This window comes from Pseudorca crassidens, chromosome 16, assembly GCF_039906515.1.
Source record: "Pseudorca crassidens isolate mPseCra1 chromosome 16, mPseCra1.hap1, whole genome shotgun sequence".
NCBI lineage: Eukaryota > Metazoa > Chordata > Mammalia > Artiodactyla > Delphinidae > Pseudorca > Pseudorca crassidens.
The window spans coordinates 46,075,924-46,099,216 of record NC_090311.1 but is presented as its reverse complement, the minus strand read 5'-3'; the positions used below and the strand labels follow the sequence as shown (position 1 = coordinate 46,099,216).

The following is a 23,293-nucleotide window of genomic DNA, read 5'->3' as shown; positions in this document are numbered from 1 at the left end:
CTGGCTCCGCCACAGAATGGCTGGATGACTTTGGACTAGCCTCTTCACCCTCTGGTCCTCAGTTTCCTCATCTGAAAATGGGACAAAAATTCCTTCCCAGGCTAAGCCATAACACTGTTGAACGCACACAAGATCCCAGGGTGACAGAGCTCGTAAACTGAGAGGCCCAGATCAGGAGGACATGGGTGGCGAGTTCTACTTAGATTCTTGAGACACTTTGGGGGCCCCCAGGTATTACGGGTTTTCTCTTAGGAATCCATCTGGAGGGATAAGGATAGTAATATCATAACGTTTTATGATGTGCCTAATTGGGGCCAGTTGTTTCTCTTATTTAATTCTCTCTGTGCCCCTCTCACATAGGAATTGTTATTTATGTCCTATGAATGAGGAAGCTGAGGTTTGGAGAGATTAAGAGTGGAAAAACTTCCAGTGCATTTCCCCCCTACCTGCGCCCCATACCCACAAGGAGCTAAATGCCCCTCCCTGTGCTTCATAACTGGGAGGGATTTAATAAGGAGACCAGTGCATGAGTCACCTTCCCAGGAAATATCATGCAGAATTCTGGTCATTAGGGCAAGCAGTGAACTATACCTCACACCACCTTTCAACTGTCCAGATCTCTCCATTAAAGTCACACCCTTTGGGTCCGGAGATCAACTGGATTGTGGAGCCCCAGCTGGGAACAAGTCCTAAATTAAGAGTGGCCAGCAGTCAATATCAATAACAGGACCGTTTCATCTTACACTCATTCTTTATGGTTTGTAGGCACTTTCATATTCGTGATCTCTTTGATCTTATGAGAGATAGAGGTTATTACTTCTGTTTTACAGGGTAGGAAACTGAGGCACAGAGGTAGGGGCGATTTGCTCAAGATCACACAGGTGGTCAGCAGCAGGGTTGGGGCATGAACCCATGTCTGTCTGGTGTCAGCCTCAAGGTCTTTTCCTCTGCACTTTATCCCCTCCTAGAGACCAGGATGGGGCGTGGGAGAAAGCTAACAGGAGCTTCCTAAGTTCACAATTCTGCTGAGCTGAGCCCTGGAAACAGATGAGTCCCAGGATAGGGAACAAAGATGGGGCAGATTGAAATAGACACAGGGGATCAATTTGGGGACAGGCATGGGCCACACATGAGAAGAGGAACCAAAGCCTGTGATCCTTCTCTTCCAGGGGCTGCCCAAACTCCCCGTGCCCCCGCTGCAGCAGACCCTGGCCACCTACCTGCGGTGCATGCAGCATCTGGTGCCTGAGGAGCAATTCAGGAGGAGCCAGGCCATTGTGCAGCGGTTTGGGGCTCCTGGTGGCCTCGGTGAGACCCTGCAGCAGAAGCTTCTGGAACGGCGGGAGAAGACAGCCAACTGGGTAAGAGCTGCTGGGAGGGGGCAAACAAGGAACCCATGGGTCAGGGGGCAGAAAGCAGTCATGGAGACAGAGGGATCTGGATGAGGGGCAGGTAGGTGACAAAGATGGGGCAGATGGAGGGACAGGCATGGGGGAGACAACAGAGCGATAGTGAGGAGCAAGGGTGAAGGACAGACAAGATGGGGTTGGGGACAGAGAGGGGACAGATGGGGATAAGGATGGGGGACAGACAGGGACAGAGATGGGGGCAGTTGGGGGACAGAAATGGGGGGCAGATGAGTAACAGGGATGGGAGCAGTAGAGGATAGCGTGAGGTCAGGGGAGCAGAGAGGGGTGAAAGGCAGGAATGAGACACTCATAAGAAAGGACAGGGGGCATGGGTGAAGCAGTAAACAACCAGGATGAACACTGGGATGGAAGAAAGGAGATAGTGTGGGACAAAGCTGAAGGACAGGCCTGGTAGACGGGGAGCACACAGGCCCTAGCCCGTAAATGGGGCTCAGCGAATGTTTGTGGAATGAAGGAATGAATGAAAAAAGTACATGATCCACTGAAGGGCCCCCATTTTCCCCTGGGGCTGCCAGGATGGGACTGGTGCGCTCCACAGGCGAGGTGTGTGTGGCCACTGGGGGTAATGGCACCCCTCCCCGCCCTCCCCGGCAGGTGTCTGAGTACTGGCTGAATGACATGTATCTCAGTAACCGACTGGCCCTGCCTGTCAACTCCAGCCCGGCTGTGATCTTTGCCCGGCAGCACTTCCAAGATACCAGTGACCAGCTAAGGTGAGGCCCCGTGACCCTGGGCTCACAGCTTGGCAGTCTGCCTGGAGGAGGGGGCCTGGCACCAGCACCAGGAAGGAGAGGTTGAAACTCGTGCCTCGGCTGAGCTTTCTGAGGCCGAATGGCCCTGAGACAGTGGCATCCAGGCCATGGTGTCAGAAGGGGGTTAGGCAAGTGGCACGTGGGTAACAAACACAGGGTCTTCCTCAGAATGTGTCTATTTGGGGTGGGGTGGGGAGGTCACGGGCCCCCAGGCGTCCCCATGGCAGTCTGGGCCTGGTTGAGGCCCTGGGAGGAAGCCTGTAGCCTCTGATCCTGCCAGCACTTGAGGCTGGGGCTTCTTACTGGGACCCACGGCCCCAGGCTATCTCAGAGGGCCTCTGCAGCCCTGCAGCCCCCAGCTCTGGACAGAGGCTCTGAGGGAGTGGAAATGGTTTCTTCCCGCCAGCCACTGCCAGAGTCTCTGCCATCTGCTGCAATTTCAGAGCTCACTGAGCCCCTGGAACAGCCTCTGGGCCCACTGATGACAACGGAGGGGCCGTTTACGCAAGGGTCGGGTCGGGAGGAAGGGTCTCTCTGCCAGAGTCTCTCAGAGCCAAACCCAGGTCTCTGGCCTCAAGACCCAAAAGTGGCACAGCATGGGGACAGTTCAGAGGGAGGAAAAAAAAAACAAGAGGCAGGGCCCACCTTGGCCTCTGAGCAGGGCTCAACTATGCTGGAAGACCCCTGCCCCCCTCCTTCTTCACCAAGACCAGCTCGGCCAACCTGCTGGCCGGGGGCAGTCTTCCCCCTTTCCCTGCAGCCAGGCCTTCCCTGGGCAGAAGGAAGTGTGTGGATGGATGAACAGCTTCCGGAAACAGTTCTCAAAATTGCATCGAAGGGGGCGTTTTCCTCCTGATGCAATTAAGCCAGGCTCATCATCCATGGGCCGTTAAGATGACAGAGTCCTTTAAGGAACCTCCATACTGTTCTCCATAGTGGCTGCACCAATTCACATTCCCACCAGCAGTGCAAGAGGGTTCCCTTAAAAAACTACAAATAGAACTACCATACGACCCAGCAATCCCACTACTGGGCATATACCCTGAGAAAACCATCATTCAAAAAGAGTCATGTACCAAGATATTCATTGCAGCTCTATTTACAATAGCCAGGACATGGAAACAACCTAAGTGTCCATCATCAGATGAATGGATAAAGATGTGGCACATATATACAATGGAATATTACTCAGCCGTAAAAAGAAACAAAATTGAGCTATTTGTAATGAGGTGGATAGACCTAGAGTCTGTCATACAGAGTGAAGTTAGAATGAGAAAGACAAATACCGTATGCTAACACATATATATGGGATTTAAGGGAAAAAAAAGTCATGAAGAACCTAGGGGTAAGACAGGAATAAAGACACAGACCTACTGGAGAATGGACTTGAGGATATGGAGAGGGGGAAGGGTGAGCTGTGACAAAGTGAGAGAGTGGCATGGACATATATACACTACCAAACGTAAAATAGATAGCTAGTGGGAAGTAGCTGCATAGCACAGGGAGATCAGCTCGGTGCTTTGTGTCCACCTAGAGGGGTGGGATAGGGACGGTGGGAGGGAGGGAGACGTAAGAGGGAAGAGATATGGGAACATATGTATATGTATAACTGATTCACTTTGTTATAAAGCAGAAACTAACACACCATTGTAAAGCAATTATACTCTAATAAAGATTAAAAAAAAAAAAAGATGACAGGGGCCCGTGGTAAGGTTGTCTGGTGCCTTTTTTCCCCACGCCAGCACCCACTTTCCTTTTCATTAGCATTAAGGGGACCAAATGACTGACTTTCCCCAGGAGATTGGATTTCCCAGAACCCCAGGGTTTTGGCCCAGTCCAGCCCCAGCACAGGCCTTCACCTGGAAGAACCCCATCCCTCACCGTCCAACCCCCTCTTGCCTGCTCTGTGGCCTCTCCTGGCTTCCTCTCCCTCCTCCTCCTCCTCTTCAGTCACCTTCCAGTTTCCTCTCCTCCCACCCAGTTCTCTTCTCAGGACCATTTTTAATCCAAAGGTTTGTGAAGGACCAACAGCATGGGGGTAGGGGCGGGGCAGCAGGAACCCCACCTGATTAGTGTACCATCAAGGCCAGACATCTGGTGGGTGGTCCATGAGTTTGGGAGAGACTGAGTGGAGGTGGGAGGGAGGGGCAGAGGGAGGTGGAGAGAGAAGTAAGAAGGAATGAAGGAAGAAGGGAGGGAGGGAGGAAGGGAGCTGAAGGATGGAGGGAGGGAGGGAGCTGAAGGATGGAGCGAGGGAGGGAGCCTGGGCCCTGGAGAGGAAATACTAAGGCCTCATCTCTCTCTGCAGGTTTGCAGCCAACCTCATCTCCGGTGTGCTCAGCTACAAGGCCCTGCTGGACAGGTAGGACAGAGCCCAGCCTGAGAAGGGTAGTACCCTGTTCTGGCACAGTCTGTTGACCCATCTGTCTCCCTACCACACTAGCCAAGGAGCTCCCAGAGGGCAGAGAACTTGCCTTTTTCCAGCTCTGTGTTCTGGGCTCCCATCACAGAGCAAACAGCCCCCTTGAACTTCCTGAGCATCAGAATGACCTTTACCCCAGCTGGCCTAGCCATTCATGGTTACTGTGCCCGGGGTAAGCACGATCCCTCCTTGATCTCTTTAAAATGCCCCCCTCCCTCCATACGTCTTATATATACACATGCCATGATTCAGCGTGTCAGGAATATAGAGAGCATATCAAAAGGTGGGGAAGGAAAAGTTGTTGGAGCGCGGTGATGGTGAGTTCAGCCTTGTTACTCACTACGTGAAAGGAATGGGCTCCCCACTCTGAGCCTGTTTCCTCAACCCTATCAAACTTGAGAAATGGGTGAGCTGACTCAGTGGACCCAAAGGTGTCCTGACAGATGGAGAGAGCTGCATAAGCACAGTGGATCATCACTGATTTTAGGAGGAAAGTCCCTTTTCCAGCCAAGCACCAGGTGCCCAGGAGCAGCAGAGGGAGTGAGAGGGCGTGGGGGACCCCATGAGAGGGTCTCAGAGTCCCCAGAGGCAGGAAATATAAGGGCATCAGATGCTGGAAAGAAAGAAGGGTCCAAAGCAATGTCCATTGCACAGACGGGGAAGCTGAGGCTCAGAGAGGTTAAGGGTCTTGTCCGTGGTCACACAACCAGGAGGTGGCAGAGTGAGGAAGGCACAGGGGCAAACTTCACTTTCTCTTTAACTTGATCCAACTGAGTCTTACCCAGACTTGTGGGAGAGGCTTAGACCTACAGCCCCTCCAGGGTAGGGCTGTTTCCTCTGGAGAGGAGGGGGCAGGCCCCCAGACCCAAAGTGCAGAGTAGCTCAGGGCTTGGGCCCTGGGGTCAGCAGACCTGAGTCTGAATTCTGACACCCACAACACAGGACGTGTCGATCTTGGGTGAGTAATCACTCCTAGCTATATACCCCTGTCTGTCAAATGGAAATAATAATAGTAGCAGCCTCTTGGGGCTGCTGCAACTGTCCTATGAGATGATGCCTTCAAAGCTTTCAGCCCTAAGTTAGGCACACAGCAGGCTCTTCATGCATTTCTGAACCAAACGCTCCTAGACTTCTGTCTGCTCACTCCTCTCCGTACCATTCCCTCGCTGGGTCACCAGACCTTCCGGCTACTGTTACTCGTGGTGTTTTTTTGGTGTCTCTCTTCCTCGCTGGGAGAGCTCTGCCATCCCCCAGAACTCAGTGCTACTGACACTCAACTCTCTGATTTCAGAGAGCTTCATCCCTTACCTTGTCCAGCTGGACAGCAGAGGAGGAAGGGCACCACCCACGACCTTGTACCCTTCCATCGCTGACAGTCTAGACCCCAGACTCCCACGTGTGTGTGAGTGCGCTTGTGCGCATGCATGTGGGCACACTCACACAGACATGCATACCTGTACATATCCAAGTGAAGGTTCCCACATCTGATCACCGTAAATGTCATAAGGCTGGAAATTTATGCCATTGCCCAAGCGCCTGTTTTAGACGCTCCATTTACTCATTTATTCATTTGCTCACTTTGCAAATTGATGTTGGGAAGGTGAAGGGAAATAAGGCCCCATTCCTGTCTTCGAAATGTTCTCAGACCGTTTGGCAAGACAGACACCTCAACAGCACAGAATACAGCTGTGTCGGTCCCCATGAGCCCCACACTCCAATATCTGACCCCCTGACATCCCCACCAGGGCACCTCCCGGTCATTGCAAGCTGAGTCATCCCCAGTGGGCCCTTGGGGTCCCTCCCCACACCCCAGCTGGACCCTTACCTTGTCCTGCCATCTCAGTAAATGCACCACACACCCCTAGTGGTGAATCCAGGACCCTAGAAATCACCTGAGGTGTCTTTCTCCCTCGCCTGCTCATCTAGTCCAAGTGCAGGTGCATCACTCTCCCTCCAGAACCCATTCCCATGCCTCCCTTCCCCTCCTCCCACCACCCTCCCCAGGCCCATCACCTTCCCAGCAGCCCACAGCCTCCTTCCTGGTTCTTCCTTTGACCCACTTCCACCCATTCTCCACACAGAACCAGGGCCATTACAGAAGCAAAACAGATCAAATCCTGCCCCTGAAAGCTCTCACCTTCTGGGGCTTTCACTGCCCCAAGAATGAAACGGTACCACCTTTCCACTGCCAAGGAGACTCACAAGTCTCCCCACCTCTTTACTCAGTTTCAATGCACTGGCTTCCTTTCACCTTGGACGAGTGTTCCTCAAATGATCTATGGTGAAGGACCAATATATTCTTTTAATTTAGTAAAGTGTTTGTAAAACACCGCAGAAATGAATTAGCAGAAAAATGGCCCAAAGGTACAAAATACGACACCATTTGTTTTATCGTTAGATTCAACACACACAAACGTCCTCTGTCAGCCTGTTACAAGTTTCTGAAAGCTTCTGGAGTCCCACACTCACCCTGTCGTGAGCTGGTTGTTACAGTTCAGTTCGACACCCACAGTCGGAGCAGCAGGGCCGTGGGACACTCCACCCAGCACACCTCCTGCCTGCTTCTTACCCTCAGGGCTCAGCTCACAGGTCTGGTCCACAGTGAGGCTGTCCCTGGTCGCTCCTTCTGCCCCAGCAGTCACTGTCTCATCACCCTGTCTCACTACCTGCTTGCTGTCTTTGCCCCACTACGTACCCCAGACCTGCGCCCCATTAGAACAGGAAACTCAGGTCTTGTTTGCAGCTATATGCCCAGATGCTGGTGCCTGGCCCCGGCGAGTGCTCAGTCACATTTGTTGGCTGAAGGGGTGGAAGGAAGGAAGGAGGAAGGAGGGAAGGAAGAAAGGAAAGAAGGAAGGAAGGGAAGGAGGGAGGAGAGAAAGAGACAGAAAGAGAGAGAAGAAAAAGGAGGAAGAGGAAGAGGAAAAGGAAGGGAAGGCAGAAGGGGGAGAGGAGGAGGAGACAGAAGGAGGGAAGACAGGGCAAGAGAGAAAGTGAGAGGGAAGGAGGAGGAGAAAAAAGGAGGGAAGAAAGTACACGAGACACGCTGAGACCACAGGAGAAAGAGAACTTTCCACCTTGAACTCAGAGGAGGTTTCTAGAAGAGGTGATGAAGGAGTAGGCTCTAAAAAGAGTAGAGGGGGGCTTCCCAGGTGGCGCAGCGGTTGAGAGTCCGCCTGCCGATGCAGGGGACGCGGGTTCGTGCCCCGGTCCGGGAAGATCCCACATGCCGCGGAGCGGCTGGGCCCGTGAGCCATGGCCACTGAGCCTGCGCGTCTGGAGCCTGTGCTCCGCAACGGGAGAGGCCACAACAGTGAGAGGCCCGTGTACCGCAAAAAAAAAAAAAAAAGAGTAGAGGAAGTTTTCTAAATACATTAGTTGAGAGCAGGAGTGAGGGTGAAAGTGTGCCAAGCAGAGCAGCAGAAGCAAAGGCCCAGAGGGCTGAGATGGCCAGATCCGCACCTGTGCATATGCAGCATGAGGCCGGGGCAAGGCAGACTAATGGAGGCCGGAGAACACCCCGAGGGGCTCCACGGGGCACTCCACTGCTTTAGAAAGTGGCAAATCGAGCTCTTTGACAGCCATCGTCATGCAGTTCTGGTGTTTCTGCTCCACTTTGCCTAATCAGGTTAGAGTAGAATCAACTCTGATTCCCTGCCTCCCTCCCCTCCCTCCCCTCCAGCCACTCCATCCCCACTGACTGTGCCAAGGGCCAGCTGTCAGGGCAGCAGCTCTGTATGAAGCAGTACTACGGGCTCTTCTCCTCCTACCGGCTCCCTGGCCACACCCAGGACACGCTGGTGGCCCAGAAGAGCAGTGTCATGCCAGAGCCTGAGCACGTCATCGTGGCCTGCTGCGACCAGGTAGGCGGCCCCTTGCTGCTGCAGCCTCTCAGGCTTGGGGAGGGGTGCACGTGTGTTCATCCATTCCTGCTTCTCCAAGGGTGTTCCACCCCCTCCCGGAGTCACACGGTGAGCTGGGGCAGGGTGGCCCCAAAGTGGGGTGTCTTGAGTCCTGGTCAGTCCCATTTCTCTCCGCTGGTAGGATTTTAAGAACGAGGAGAGTCATCAATTGAGAATGCCTTCAGTGGGTTCCCATTTCAGTCCTGACCAGCCAGGTCAGGTTCAAAGAACCGCCTGGACGGACTGAGAGTCGTTAATGAGACCCAGCATGTCCTTAGCCCTTCCACATGCAGTCACCCAGGCTGTGGCCTTCCTGGAGACCACATACAGACAGACAGACAGCTTACAGACTGACTGTCAGGACTTCCATGTCCAGACCATAGGCTTGGCACTTCCGTTCATCCCATCTGATACTATGATGGCCCTGCAGAGGGGACCTTGGAATCTCCATTTGACAGATGAGGAAACGAGACTTAGGTTAAGTGGCTTGTCCAAGGGTGAGAAGTCCTCCTAGGTCTGCCAGTGTCACAAGCCCACAAGGTCCTCAGACTGGGTTCCAGGGAACAAAAAAGAGTCCATGGGGGCCCAGGGGACAGGGCGAGCACGAGGACTTCTGACAACAGACAGTATATTCTATATATTGAGGCTCCACATAAATATTCCATCTGACTAAAAGCTGTTTTGTTTTCTGTCAAAACCCAAGTGTGACACCCACCCTGGGGACTCCCCTGGTATGTTCTACAGTGTTTTCTTCTTGGGCTTATCTGACATTTTCAGTCTAAGCCGGGAGCCCTAAAGTCTGCCATCGGAGGGTGGCCGTTCCCAGGTTCGAAGCCCACCTGACGCCTGGCCGGCCACAAAACGAGGACCTTTCTCCATCTTCGTTCAAAAGTCAAACCCAGAATTTCCCAGCGCCCACGCACCCTAGCGTCCACCCCTTCCAGAAACGCTCTCAGGCTCCCACCCTGAGCCAGGCCACCTGTATGCTGTCCAGCGTGTGGGACCAGGCACTCACGTCAACCAGCTAACAAGCGTTCTTGACCTGGGGCTGGGAATAAAACCCTTTACAATGCCCGAGGCTCTAGCTTCAAAACTGCTGAACGACAGCTCACAAGCCTTACACACAGAGCACACGCAGGTGCACATGTATCTGTGTACACGTACGCGTAGAGCATTTTGTGTGTTGTGTCTCCATTTTAACCTTCCTCTGCATATTATTCGCTGACTTGCTTTTTTCTCCACTCACCAGTGTGTTTGAGATCTATCCCCGTAGCTGTACCTAGAGCTAGTTCGTTCCCTTTAACTGCTGGATAGTCATGCACTGGATGAGTACACCACAATTTACTTAACCATTCCCCTGCTGGAGGACATTTGGGCTCTCTGTACCGCTTTCCTGTTGCAAACAGGCTGATATGCACATTCCTTTATATGTCTTTCCGGGCACAAGAGTATACGTTTCTCTAAGCCTTAGGCTAGAGTATGTATTTATAAGAACAACTGCTGGATTATAGGGCATGCACATTTTCAGTTTTGATTGACACAGCCCTCCAACAGCAGTTGTATCCGTTTCTACTCAATTCCCCACAAACATAATGGTTTTATGTAATCTAGGAACTACAGAAACAAGCTTTCTTCAGTAAGTTTAATCTGACCTTCTTTGATTTGGGGCAGTTTGGAGTCCAGCACAGTCAGCAGTGTTGGGCTGGTCCCCACATTATGACTCTTCAGAACCATCACATACCTTGGGAACCAGGGGCCCGAGCATCCCCGCCCTGCCCCCACGCGGAGGCTCAGGGAGGGCCCGACGCCTTGGGCTGACCGCCCTGAGTGACGTCTTTGACCTGTTTCCCCCACAGTTCTTTGTCTTGGATGTTGTGATTAATTTCCGCCGTCTCAGTGAGGGGGATCTGTTCACTCAGTTGAGAAAGATAGTCAGAATGGCTTCCAACGAGGATGAACGCTTACCTCCAATCGGCCTGCTGACGTCAGACGGGAGGAGCGAGTGGGCTGAGGCCAGGACAGTCCTCGTGAAAGGTTAGCAGCAGTGCCCAGTGCGTCTCCACGCTCATCTCATCCTCACACCCATCGGCTCCCCTCCCTCCAGGGTCGGGCGCCATGCCTCATCCTCATTTACCATAGCACGGGGAGCTCAGGCCTCCCTCCAGCCCAGGACCGATGGCATGTCCTACTGCCAGCCGAGGTGCCTTGAAACTGAAGGCACATTTTGTGCCCTTGTGATTCATCTGACAGCGTGCTAGCTTTCTGGGTGAGGCTGACTAGCCCTGGAATCTGAGGATGTCCAGGAATATTGAGGGAGGGAAGGTTATGAGCTGGATGAAGGCCAGCTGCAATGAAGCAGTTGTGTTTTACTGGTGGGCAGGGATGGTACTCATTTCAAGAGTCTGAGTCACTGGGAGAGCTGTCAGGTGGGGATCTGGGATGGAGCCCACCTCTGGGAGGGTGGTTGGCTGCCTCCTTCCTGTGATTTCACGGTCCTGGAACTCTTCACCTTCAAGCTGACCTTATCCTTCAGGCTGCTGCTCTTATGAAAGTTTCTGAGCGTTCCCATCAGAAATCCAGGAAGAGCCTTAAAATTTTCAGATCATCCTTCTGGAAACGACTTTTCAAACCCAAAGCGAGCCCTATTCCCAGAAACCGGATGGAGAGCCTTCCTTTCTTGTCTACGTTAGAGAGTCCCAGATGAGGGGTGACGCTTCTGTGAGCCTCTGTCTGCCCCTCAGGTTTTGATGCGGCCAGGTGACCATTCGGACTCCCTGAGTGTCTGTAAGCTGAGGACCTGGGATAGGCCTAGGGAGGGCAAGGGACAGAAAGGATGAACCCCTGGCCCTGAGCAGCCCCTTCGAGAGGAATCGGGGAAGGGATGACAGATGAGGGAGCAGATATAAGTACATAGTAACGCAGTGTCTACCCATGTAAGGCAGTAGAGCCAGCAGGTGCCCAGTAAATGCTCCAGGACCTCAGAGAGGGGAGGGAGCCCTTCTAATTGGGAGGCTTTTGAAGGACTTTGTAGGAAGAGGTGGGAATTGAGCAAAGCCCTTGACATGAGTGAGAGGGGCAGGAGGAAGGGACAGTGTCCAGGCAAGTACACCAACTGCAGGCAAAGTCGACCGCCCAGCAGGGCCATGTCTGACCTGCCAGTACCATGAGGAGAGCAGTCTGGCTGGCAAAGGTGGCCATGCTAAATGTACTGAGAGAATGAGAAAGTGGTGGGGCTTGGATGTATGGCCACAGGCACCTCCCTCTCCCTAGAAAGTTCTTCCCCCAGGGCTGGCTGGCTCCTTGCACCATCCCAAACTCAGCTCAGGTGCCCCACCCTAGCCCCTCCTTGAGTATCCCCCAGCTCTCCCCAGCTCACTCTGTCCCCTTGTCCTGTTTTCTCATCTTGATTGCATTTCTCACCCTCTGAAGTCAGCTTTTCATTTGTTTGATTCGTGCTGATTATCTGTCCTGCCCCACCCCCCAAGTCTATAAGGTCCAGGAGAACAGGGGCCTTACCTGGTTTAACTGCTGAATCTGCTGTCCCAAACACAGCTGGTCCCCAGTTATATTTGTTAAATAAAAGAATGAAGGACTGGGCTTTCATGGTGGCGCAGTGGTTGAGAGTCGCCTGCCGATGCAGGGGACATGGGTTCGTGCCCCTCTCCGGGAGGATCCCACATGCCGCGGAGCGGCTGGGCCTGTGAGCCATGGCCGTTGCGCCTGCGCGTCCGGAGCCTGTGCTCCGCAACGGGAGAGGCCACAGTAGTGAGAGGCCCACGTACCGCAAAATAACAAAAACAAAAACAAAAAGAATGAAGGACTACTAAGGATACTGGGCCCCAGACTTATTTCCCACTTACCAATGAATTTTTCTTTCATTCGATTCTTGGGCACTTTAAAGTGTTTGGTCTTAGATCGGAGGCTGCATGGGTCACAGGGAGGTGTAAGAGTTGACCCTGTTCTCACCGAACTCACTGCCAAGTGGGGGAATTAATAACTTATGATTTGAAAGTGAGTTGATTCCCTCAGCAGACCATGGTGTAATCAAATCCCACTCTTCTCCCCTCCAGGGAAAGAGACAGGCATCAAAAGAATCGCCTCTGCTTCCAGTACGGTTCCCACTTTATTAGCAGGCCAGGCCCAAGCCATCTCTCTGCAGAACTGGCCGGGACTGCCTTGGGCTTTGAGTGCTTGGGTGCGCTAATCGGAATTAATTTGTTAATGGCACTTGATCTGGCTTTCTGGATGGAAGTGCTGTTTCTAAAGGAAGCACCGCAGAAAGGAGGGGGCGCAAACACGCCTTCCCTTTGGAAATCTAATTAATCCAGTTAGCACTGACTGTGTCATCTGCACAGCGGGAGGCCAATCTTTCACAGAACTCTCCTCTCTGGAGCGCCCCTTCCCATGGAAGGAAAACAGGGAAACCACTTGGATACAATTTTGGTGTAAAAATGAAAGATTAAGGCAGCTTGGGCTAGAGTGGAGAGTGAAGATGGAAAGACACAGATGGGGTCTAGATATGTTTCAAACTAGAAGTGACAATAAGGAAAAGAGGAATGAGCAAGTGTCCTAGGTTTTTGATGTGAGCAACTGAGTAGACGGTGGTACCATTCACTGAGATGAGAACCAGGTGAGGGAAGTGGCAACAGAATGGAGAAGTCCTTTCCAAGTATGTTTGGGCTGAGACGCCTTGAGTCAAGTTGGATCTATGTGTCTGGTGCTCAAGGGAGAGGTCGGTACAGAGATATAAATTTGAGAGCCATCAGCACAGAAGTGATATTTAAAGTCACGGACTTGGATGAGATCATCTGGAAACAGAAGAATGGGGCCTTGGAGGTCAGGTAGAGAAAGATGCAAAGGGGATTGCAAAAGAGCAGCCTGTGAAGTCAAGAGGAAACCAGGAGATGAGTCACGAAAATCCAAGAGGGAAGGAGAGAGCCGCTGACCACGTGGGATGCTGCTGAGAGCTCACGGAAGAGCAAGACAGAGAGGAAACCCTGGGCTTAGCAACCCTAAGTCATCCGTGACCTTCACCAAAGTCAGACTAGAGTGCTAGGAAGGGTGAATTGTTGTATGCTGATGGAAGCCATCCAATAGCAGGAGGGAATTGTTGATGAGACAGTCACTGAGTAGTATCTTGAAGGGTGGGTGGTTCTTTTCAGACACTTTGGTACTAGAAGGAGCAGGAAAATGGGAGTGGTGAGAAGAGGATGGGGCTCAAGGGCAGTGTTTTTAGTAGGAGAGGCAAGTGCATGGAAGTAATCCAGGAAGTGAAATTGTTAATGAGGAGAGAGGAGACAAACAGAGGGGTGGAATTCTTGCAAAGGCAAAAGGAAATGGAACCCAGAGAATCAGAGGCCTTTGACTGGTACAGGGAAAACAGGAGCTGGGTCCGAGGTCCACGGGGATGTGGCTGTGGTGGCAGGAATAAGAGGAGGTTCCTCACTAGAGGCGTCTGGCTTCAGATCCGCAGAGCCACGGCTATGCACCAAGAGAGGCGAGGGTGGGACCCTGGAGGCAGAAGAGAATACATGGAATAGCCTCTTGCAAAGTGGAAAAGACAGCCTACTCAGGAAACTTGCTAAGATTCATGGACTATGTCGAGCTGTATTTGAGGGCTTGGGGTCATACATTTTAGAAGAAATTAATTAGCATTGTTTTGCATTCCCCCCCCATAGTGCTCAGGTCCTGAGGTTCAGGAGAGGAGAAGGTGGGTTGCTGGGTTCATCCAAGGTTGGTGAGCATAACGGAGGGAGTGGGGGGCAGGTGTGGCAGGGGAATGACTATAATGTTGGAATCTGAACTGAGTAAGGAGATTCGTTAGTCTGCTCAGGCTGCCATAACAGCGTACGACACACTGGGGGGCTTAGACAACAGCCATTTATCTTCCCCCACTTCAGGAGGCTAGAAGTCCAAGATCAAGATGTCAACAGAGTTGGTTTCTTCTGAGGCCTCTCTCCTTGGCTCATGGATGGCCATCTTCTCCCTGTGTCTTCACATCGTCTTCCCTCTGTGTGTGTGGATGTCTGTGTTCTCATCTCCTCTTCTTATAAGGACACCAGTCATGTTGGACTAGGGCCCCACCCTGGTGACCTCATTTTAATTTAATTACCTCTGTAAAGATCCCCATCTCCAAATACGGTCCCATTCTGAGGTAGAGGGGGTTAGGACTTCAACTTGGGAATTTTGGGGGGACATAGTTCAGCCCATCACAGGACGGAAGTGAAAGACAGGGGTGTGTGGTGGATTGAAATAGACAGTGGAGCCCAAGAGTTTTGGGGGTGTCAGAGAGGTGAGACATGTTTCAGTGGGAGGTAAGAGAGTGTGAAGCAGGAGTCAAGAGTGTGGTCAGGGTGCGGCATGCTTGAACTAGGCTTCAGAGGGGGTTGGCTCCTGGTAGAGGTACATCCCCAGATGTGATGGTGGGAGTAGGTACTGAGGTTAGACTGTCAAAAGTGAGAAGTCAAGGGGCTGAGAGAGGAGTATGCCAGCCAGGTCACACACACGGGGATGTCCAAGCTACCGGAAGGACAGCCAGAGTGCTGATGGGGAGGAAGAAGCTGAGCCAGGAGCCCAGGTCATCATGGCCGGGCACTGTGAAGAAGTCAGTGGAGCCCAGCAGCAAGGAGGAGGGTGTGATGGGAGGGGTGAACGCCCAACAGCTGCAGCTCCAAAGGGAAAGGGAGGAGGAGTCATTTAGGAGCAGGAACAGAGAAGGGGAAGCCCCCTACCAACCTGGCCCCCTGATGAGTGCGAGGGGACACAACAGTCTCTTAGGAGGGGGTTCAGGGAGGTGGGCCCTCAGGGGGCCACCCTCCAGTTGAGGCAGAAGGTGAATAGAACACTTTCAGAAGAGGTTAACAACACAGGGAATAGCCAATCAGTCACCGTGAAGAGTCCAGGAAGGAGGAGAGGGGGAGGGGGGAGGGCTGTGTCCACACAGGGGACACTGGAACAGCAGGGGATGGTGGTCATTGTTGCAAATGATGCTCCCAAAACCCTAACCTCGGGGAAGCCTCTCTCCTGGTTCCAGGAGCAGCTGCTGGCTGTGGTTGTGAGGCTTGGGGGTCTTTCTGGCTCACAGTAAAACCACAGTTAATTCTGTGAAATGGGTTGAGCTTTCCGGGGTATCTCAGCTGAAGTCCCAAGGGCTCCACCTCCCTTCCTGGGACCCAGGCAGAGACCCAGTCCGTGGGCACTGGGCCCAGGCTGGCACTGTCCAGCAGGAGGCTTTAGCCATGCTGAGCTCCGCTCGTCCTGATGGAGGCCTGGACCAAGGAGCCTGAACTCAGACAAAATCCACCCCTGAATTCTCACAGGGTCCGCTGAGACCCAGAGGGGCAGTTGATTTCATCAACCCACTCTCTTTCCAGAGATGGTTCCTTGATCCCCCAACCAGGATGGCTGCCTCTGTGAACCCGCAGGCTGCCCAGCCCCTGACCCTCTGCCATGACATCAAGAGGGTGGAGCTCATGGAGGTCCAGTAACTGCCAGTGGGGCACAGCCCACATGGAGTGCCCTCCGGGGAGGCCAAGGGCTACAAGACCTGCTGGTACCGTTACTGCCCCTGAGGCCTACCAACTTGCTGGGGAGACCAGAATAAGCAGAATCGTGAGGGCAAGAGTGGACAGGATAAAACCAAATGAGGGTCTCCATCAGGAGTCCTGCGGGCGTCTGGAGGCCTCACCCCTCTGCATGTCAGAGCCCAGGAGGCTTTCCTGTGTCAAGTGGGACTAGAGGTAAACCCAGGTGGGTTGAGGTGGGTGGGACTGGGGCTAGCTGACAGTATAAGGATCATCTAGAGAGCTCCTAAAAAGAACCCCGAAAACCCAGATTCCTGGGTGCTGGTGATTTTCCAGTGGGACTGGAGTGAGGCCAAGGGATTTGTACTCTTAAAGCACCCTCAGGTGTAGCGCAGGTTGGGACCCACTTATTCGGATATCAGCGGCTACTGTGCATGGAGGTTCCCCTTGGTGCTGAGCCCTGTCCTGGGCGCTTTCTGTCCCTTGTTGCCATCAGTCTTCATAATAGCCTATGAGGCGAGAGTTTCATCCCCACAGAGTAGAGGAGGCTGTCTCCCACAGTTTGAGGGAGTCCCCACCCTTACAGGTGGTGGGCGGTGGAGCCAGGACTGAATAAGGAACATCTGTCTCCCCAGCACATTCTCTCAGTACCTCCCACCCCGCCCAACGCGAAGCTATGGCCTTCCCGAAGCCAGGAGGAGCCAACACCGTTATCCTGGTCTGGAAATTTAATTAGACATCCAGCCCTGAGTCTGCAAGACTACAGTGCTTGTCAATTTGTAGGAAAAGGATAGCCAGCTGGAGACACCTCCACCCCACTCACCCACCGCAGCCCGCTGGCTTGCCTGGGTGCTGCCGTGGAGAACCTGCAAGCAGACTCCGGAGGCATATGCCGCCATTTACGCAGTCCCGTAAATATTTATCCCCAGCAGCCAATTAGAGCTGAGCCACTGCTTTCAAGGAGGGAGCTGACAGAAGGTAGCTGTGTCTGCAGAAGGCCTCCTCGGTCGTGGTTTACAAGAACCGCTCAGGATGGGGCATTTCGCTCTTTAAATATTGTCATCCAGAGATAGGCAAGTCTGCTGATTTGAAAAACAATTGCACATTAGCAATCACAGCATGTCTGATTTAACTGGCCCAGAAATACCTCCTGGTCTCTTGAGGCTGAATGCTGTTTCTTGGGGCCAACCCCTCCCTCCCACAGTGGAAGCATGAAGGCTTTTATGGATGAGAGCATCCAGGCAAGAGGCCTGAGCTTGACCTGTGCCTCACTGCTGTCCCCTGGAGCCTGGCTTCCTAGGCCAGGATGCGGAAATAGCAACCCCACCCGTGGATAGGACCAAGGGGATGCAAAGCTGGTGGCCTGGTGCCTGGCACACAGGGTGATCGCTAAGGGATAACTCTTATTAGATTGGGGGAAACACTCTGGGGATGTTTTACCCAAGCCCACAGCCTCTCCGGAAAAATCCGGTGAACTGAAAATGGACACCTGTTGATGGGCACTGCCCTTGCAGTCAGTGACAGTGGCCCACGGCCTCAGACTGAATGGCCTATAGGCCTTGTGTGGAGCCCTAACCCTTATTGACTCTGGGGTGCTCTTTTGCCTCCCCCAGGCTCCCCACATACCACATGCTCTGTGTGCACACACTCCAGACACCTGTCCCCTTTCATTTCTCGCTGGGCGCCATCTCTCTGGCCCTCACCGTCCATTTCATGACCAGCACTATGATATTTGGTTACAAAGCAGCTAAGAGGTTTTGGGGGCTTTTTGTATCTCCTGACCTTCTCCACTCACCACCTCTCCCCTATATTCTGGAAGTATGATAGCTCTTTAAATCTGCCTTTGTGGGAAAGGTGGCTAGAACCCAGAGGAAAGAAATTCTTGGCTCCTGACTTTAAAAAAAAAATTAAATTAAACTTATTTGGAGATAATTGCACATGCAGTTGTAAGAAATAAACTCGCCTGTACCATTTTCCCCCCGAATGGTAACATCTTGCAAATCTTACAATATCACAACCAGGACATTGACATTGATACAGTCAAGATACAGAACATGTCCATCCCCACAAGGATCCCTCTGTTCCCTTTATAGCCATACCCACCTCCCTTCCAGCCCCATCCCTCCTTAACCCCTAGCAACCACTAATCTATCCTTCATTTCTATGATGTTGTTTCAAGAATGTCATATAAATGGAGTCATGCAGTATGTAACCTTCGGAGATTGGCTTTTTCACTCAGTATAATTCTCTGGAGATTCATCCAAGTTATTGCATGTGTGAATAGTTCATACTGCATTCCACAGTATGGGTATATCACAATGGGTGATATAACCATCGAAGGATATCTGAGTTGTTTCTACTTTTTGGCTATTACAAATAAAGCTACTATGAACATATATGTATAGGTTTTTGTGTGATCATAAGTTTTCATTTCAGAAAAAAATGTTCAGGAATGAAATTGCTAGGTCATATGATATTTGCATGCTTAATTTTTCAAGAAACTGCTAAAATGTTCTTCAGAGTGACTGTACCATTTTACATTCCCATCAGCAACGTATAAGTGATCCAGTTTCTCTGCATCCTTACCAGCATTTGGGATTGTCACTATTTTTTTTTTTTTTACCCTTCTGATAGGTGTGTAGTGATCTTACTATAGTTATAATTTACATTTTTCTTATGACTAATGATGTTGAATGTCTTTTCATGGCTAATTTCCCTCTAGAGCTCATCTTTTGGGAAATATCATTTCATGTCTTCTGCTCATTTTCTAATTGGATTGTTTGGGGTTCAGGTTTGGGGTTTGGGGGTTTTCTTTTTACTGTGAGTTCTAAGAATTGTTTCTATATTCTTTGCTAGCCTTTTATTGGATATGTGGCTTTATATTTTCTCCCAATATGTAGCTTATCTTTTCATCTTCTTAACAGGGTGTTTCACTAAGGAAATGTTTTTAGTTTTGATGAAATCCAATTTATCAATTTTTTCTTTTATGGATCATACATTTGACATCAACTCTAAGAATTCTTTGCCTAGCCTGAAATCCCAAAGATGAATTTCTCCTATTTTTTTCTAAAAGTTTTATAATATTACATTTAAGTTGACTATCCATTTTGTATTAATTTTTTTATAAGATATGAGATTAAAAAATATTTTTTTTATTTGGGTATAGTTATTTTACAGTGCTGTGCTAGTTTCTCCTATACAGCGAAGTAGAGTTCCCTGTGCTGTACAGCAGGTTCTTATTAGTTATCTATTTTATACATATTAGTGTATATATGTCAATCCCAATCTCCCAGTTTATCCCCCCCGCCCTGCTTTCCCCCCTTGGTGTCCACACGTTTGTTCACTACATCTGTGTCTCTATGTCTGCCTTGCAAACCAGTTCATCTGTACCATTTTTCTAGATTCCACACATATGCATTAATATATGAGATTTTTATCCAAGCTTTTTTGAGGAGGGGTGCCTATGAGTGTCCAATTACTCCAATAATATTTGTTGAAAAGGCCATTCTTCCTACACTGAATTACTTTTGCACCTTGGTCAAAATCAAATGGACATATTTGTGTTAGTCTATTTTGGGGTTTTCTGTTTGCTTCCATTGATCTATGTGTTCATCTCTCTGCCAATACCGCACATTCTTGGCTATGTAACTATGTGGTAAGTCTTTAAATTGGATACACTGACTCCTCCAACTTTATTGTTTTTTAAAATTGTTTTAGCTATTCTAGTTCCTTTGCCTTTTCACATAGATTTTAGAATAATCTTGTCTATATCTACAAAAAGTCTTCTGAGATTTTGATGGGAGCTGTGTTAAGCTTGTATATCAATTTGGGAGAATTGGCATCTTCACCCTGTTGAGTGTTCCAATGTGTGAATACGGTATGTCTCTCCATTTACTTAGATCTTTGAAGTTTTGCATTAGTGTTTTGTAGTTTCAGTATACAAGTCCTGTATGGTTTTGTTAGATTTACACTGGAGTACTTCATTTGTTTTGCATGATTTAAATCACATTGTATTTTTAATTTTGGTGTTCCTGCCTTGTCACTGGTATGCAGAAATACAATTGATTTTTGTATGTTTATCTTGTTCCTTGTGAACTTCTAACTCACTTATTAGTTCTACGTGGGTTTTTTTTTTGTAGATTCCTTATAATTTTCTACATAGACAAATCATGTAGTATGAAAATAGGCAGTTGTTTTTTCTTTCTTGTATGTTTCTTTTTTATTCCCTTTTCTTGCCTTTTTGTGCTGGCCAGAACTTCCAGTACTATGTTGAATAGCAGTGGTAAGAATGGGTATTCTTTCTTGTTCCTCATCGTAGGGGCAAAGCATGCAGTCTTTTCACCCTTAAGTATGATGTTAGCTATAGGCTTTTTTTGTAGATGCTGTTTATGAAGTTAAGGAAATTACCTTCTATTCCTAGTTTTCTGAGATTTTATCATGACAAGATGTTGAATTTTGTCACTTACACTTCATCAATTGATATGATCATGTGATTTTTCTGTAGTCTGTTAATAAAGTGGATTACATCAATTGATTTTCAAATATTGAACCAGGTTTGCATCCCTGGAATAAGCCCCACTTAGTCACAGTGTATAATTCTTTTTATATGTTGCTTAATTCTATTTGCTGATATATCGTTAACTATCTTTGTATCTATACTCATGAGGGTTATTTGTCTTGTAGTTGGTTGTTTTTTTTCATGTGTTTGGGGGTGGTGGCAGTGGTGTACTGTTTTATCTGGTTTTGGTGTCAGGGTAATATTGGGAAGTGTTCCCGCCTTTTATATTATCTGGAAGAAATTGTGTAGATTGAAGTTAATTCTTCCCTAACTGTTTGGTAGACTTCTCTAGAACCATCTGGGCTTGGAGATTTTGGTGGGGAGGGGAAATTTTAAACATACAAATTCAATTTCCTTAATAATTACAGGGTCTCCAAATTGTCTGTTTCAGATTTGGTGCATTGTGGTAGTTTATACTTTTTAAGGGATTGGTCCATTTCATCTAAGTTGTCAAATTTATTTCTGTAGAATTGTTCATAGTATTTCTGAAAAGTTGTCTTTTTGATATCTGCAAGATCCATAGTGATGTGCCTGTTTAATCCCTGATATTATGTCTTTTATCTCTTTTGTTTTTCTTCATTAGTCTTGCTAGAGATTTGATTGATTTTTGAAAAGAAACAGCTTTCTTTTCATTGATTTTCTTTCTTTTTTCCCCTGTTTTCAATATCATTGATTTCTGCTCTTTGTTATTTCTTTCCTCCTCCTTGTTTTGGATTTATTTTGCTTTTTTTCCCTAAGTTTTTGAGTTGAGAGCTTATATTATTCATTTGAGACTTTTCCTCTTTTCTGATGTCAGCATTTGTGCTATACATTTCCCTCTCAACAAAGCTTTAGCTGTGTCTCACAAATTTTGATATGGTGTATTTTTATTTTCATTTATTTCTATGTTTTTTTTTTTTAATTTCCTTTAAGATTTCCTCTTTGACCCATGGATTATTTGGAAGAGTGTTGTTTAGTTTCCAAATGTTTGGAACATTTATTTTTCTGCTGTTTTTAAAAATCTTGATTCCAGTGGTCAGAGAACACATTTTGTATGATTTCAATTCTTTTCAATTAGTTGAGGGTGTTTTATGGCCTAGGATATGGTCTACTGTGGCATATATATTCCAAGGGCACTTGAAGAGAATGTGCATTCTGCTGTTGTTGGGTGAAGTGTTCTATCAATAGATCCTGTTGATCGATGGTGTTGTTAATTTCTTTTATATCCTTGCTGACTTTCTGTAGCTGTTCTGTCAAGTAGCACGAGAGGGGTGTTGAAGTCTCCAATACACTGTGGATTTGTCATTTTTTCCTTCAGTTCTGTTAGCTTTTGCTTCACATATTTTGAGGTATGTTTGGTAGATACACATTTAGGATTGCTATGCCTTCTTGGTAGATTGGCCTTTTTTTTTTATGTAATATCCCTCGACATCTCTTGTAATTTTCTTTGCTCTGAAGTTTACTTAATCTGATATTAATATAGCCACTCCTGCTTTCTTTTCATTAATATTTGCTGGGTATGTCCTCTTCCATCTCCTTTCACCCAACCTATATCATCATATTTGATGTGAGTTTCTTGTAGATAGAATATAGCTTGGACATACTTTTTGTTGGCCTCCTCATAGCCTCTAGGGGCTGGGAGTATAAAGATCACCCCATAAGCCATAGAGTAGAGAAGAATTTGAGAGGTGTGATGGCAGACTTCCCTCCCAAAAGGAGCTATGATTCCTTTATCTGCGGAGGAAAGATGCTCAGATGTGATTGACAAATATTTAGAAGCTCTAAGTGTCTGAGAAGGAACCCAGTGCCTCCATCTCCCAGACTATCTATTCCCAGGGAATAGATCCCAGAGGGCTGTGTGTCTATCTGTGTGTGTGCGTGTGCACAGGTGAATGTGTTGGGGAGCAACACCTGAGGGGTCTGCAGCCCTCTAAAGGCAGAGGTGCTGTGTTCATTTTATCTTTGCTCACCTTAGTCACAGTCTGGATGCTTTCAACCTCTAACAGAAGCTCCAGGGCCCTCCAAGGCCGCATGGCCTCTGGAATTTCTGCATCGCGGAAGCTGTCAACCCCCCAGGCGTGGGTGGCAGCTCCTCCTATTACTCAACTCCGACTTCTACCTATTAAGCAGGGGCTCCTTGAGGAAGATTGATTTACCACATTAAACGAGCCTCCATGTGCTCGATGAGGATGTCACAAGACAAATGGCTCCTGCCGTGTGCCTCCAGCCCACTGCCCCGTGTTTCCATTACGTTTGGGCCAGAGTCATGGTGAATGAGTTTGGGTGTAGTTCATTTTCTGCCTTACACGATAAACTTGTCAGCATTTGACCGATCAGCTGCTTGTATGCAGGGAGTTCATTTGCAAGGCGACCTGGCATCCCAGCTCTGCTGTCCTGCTCCCATTTCACTCTGTCTAATGAGCTAGGACCCAGTTCCCGTTGGTTGGTGCTGCGCTCCGGGGCCCTGCTCAACCTGCACGCAGTGGTGATAGTTCAGCCCCTCCTCAGGGGTCCCTCTCTCCTGCCTGGAGGTGGCTGGGGCACTGATGCCTTTTTTGCTGCCAGCCTCAAGTCACCCGGCTGGGAAGGAGAGTGCCAAACTCCCACTCTTCTGCATAGAGGCGGCATCAGACCTGCTCCCCAGCCTCTGAGATGGACAGGCCTGCCGTGGACTTCCTGGGGAGCTGCAGCCTGCCCACTCCACACTGGCCTTGGGGCTGTTTCATA

The 23,293-nt window shown here is 49.5% G+C and overlaps 1 protein-coding gene across 1 annotated transcript in view; it reads left to right on the top strand.

Moving 5' to 3' along the window:
- Window positions 1–23,293, top strand: part of CHAT (choline O-acetyltransferase) — a 50,134-nt gene that overhangs the window by 4,052 nt on the left and 22,789 nt on the right. The window contains exons 3-7 of the mRNA XM_067708903.1: window positions 1,170–1,361; window positions 2,025–2,143; window positions 4,491–4,544; window positions 8,287–8,467; window positions 10,363–10,540. Coding sequence (XP_067565004.1) covers window positions 1,170–1,361; window positions 2,025–2,143; window positions 4,491–4,544; window positions 8,287–8,467; window positions 10,363–10,540 — 724 coding nt within the window. The remainder of the gene's footprint in view (window positions 1–1,169; window positions 1,362–2,024; window positions 2,144–4,490; window positions 4,545–8,286; window positions 8,468–10,362; window positions 10,541–23,293) is intronic.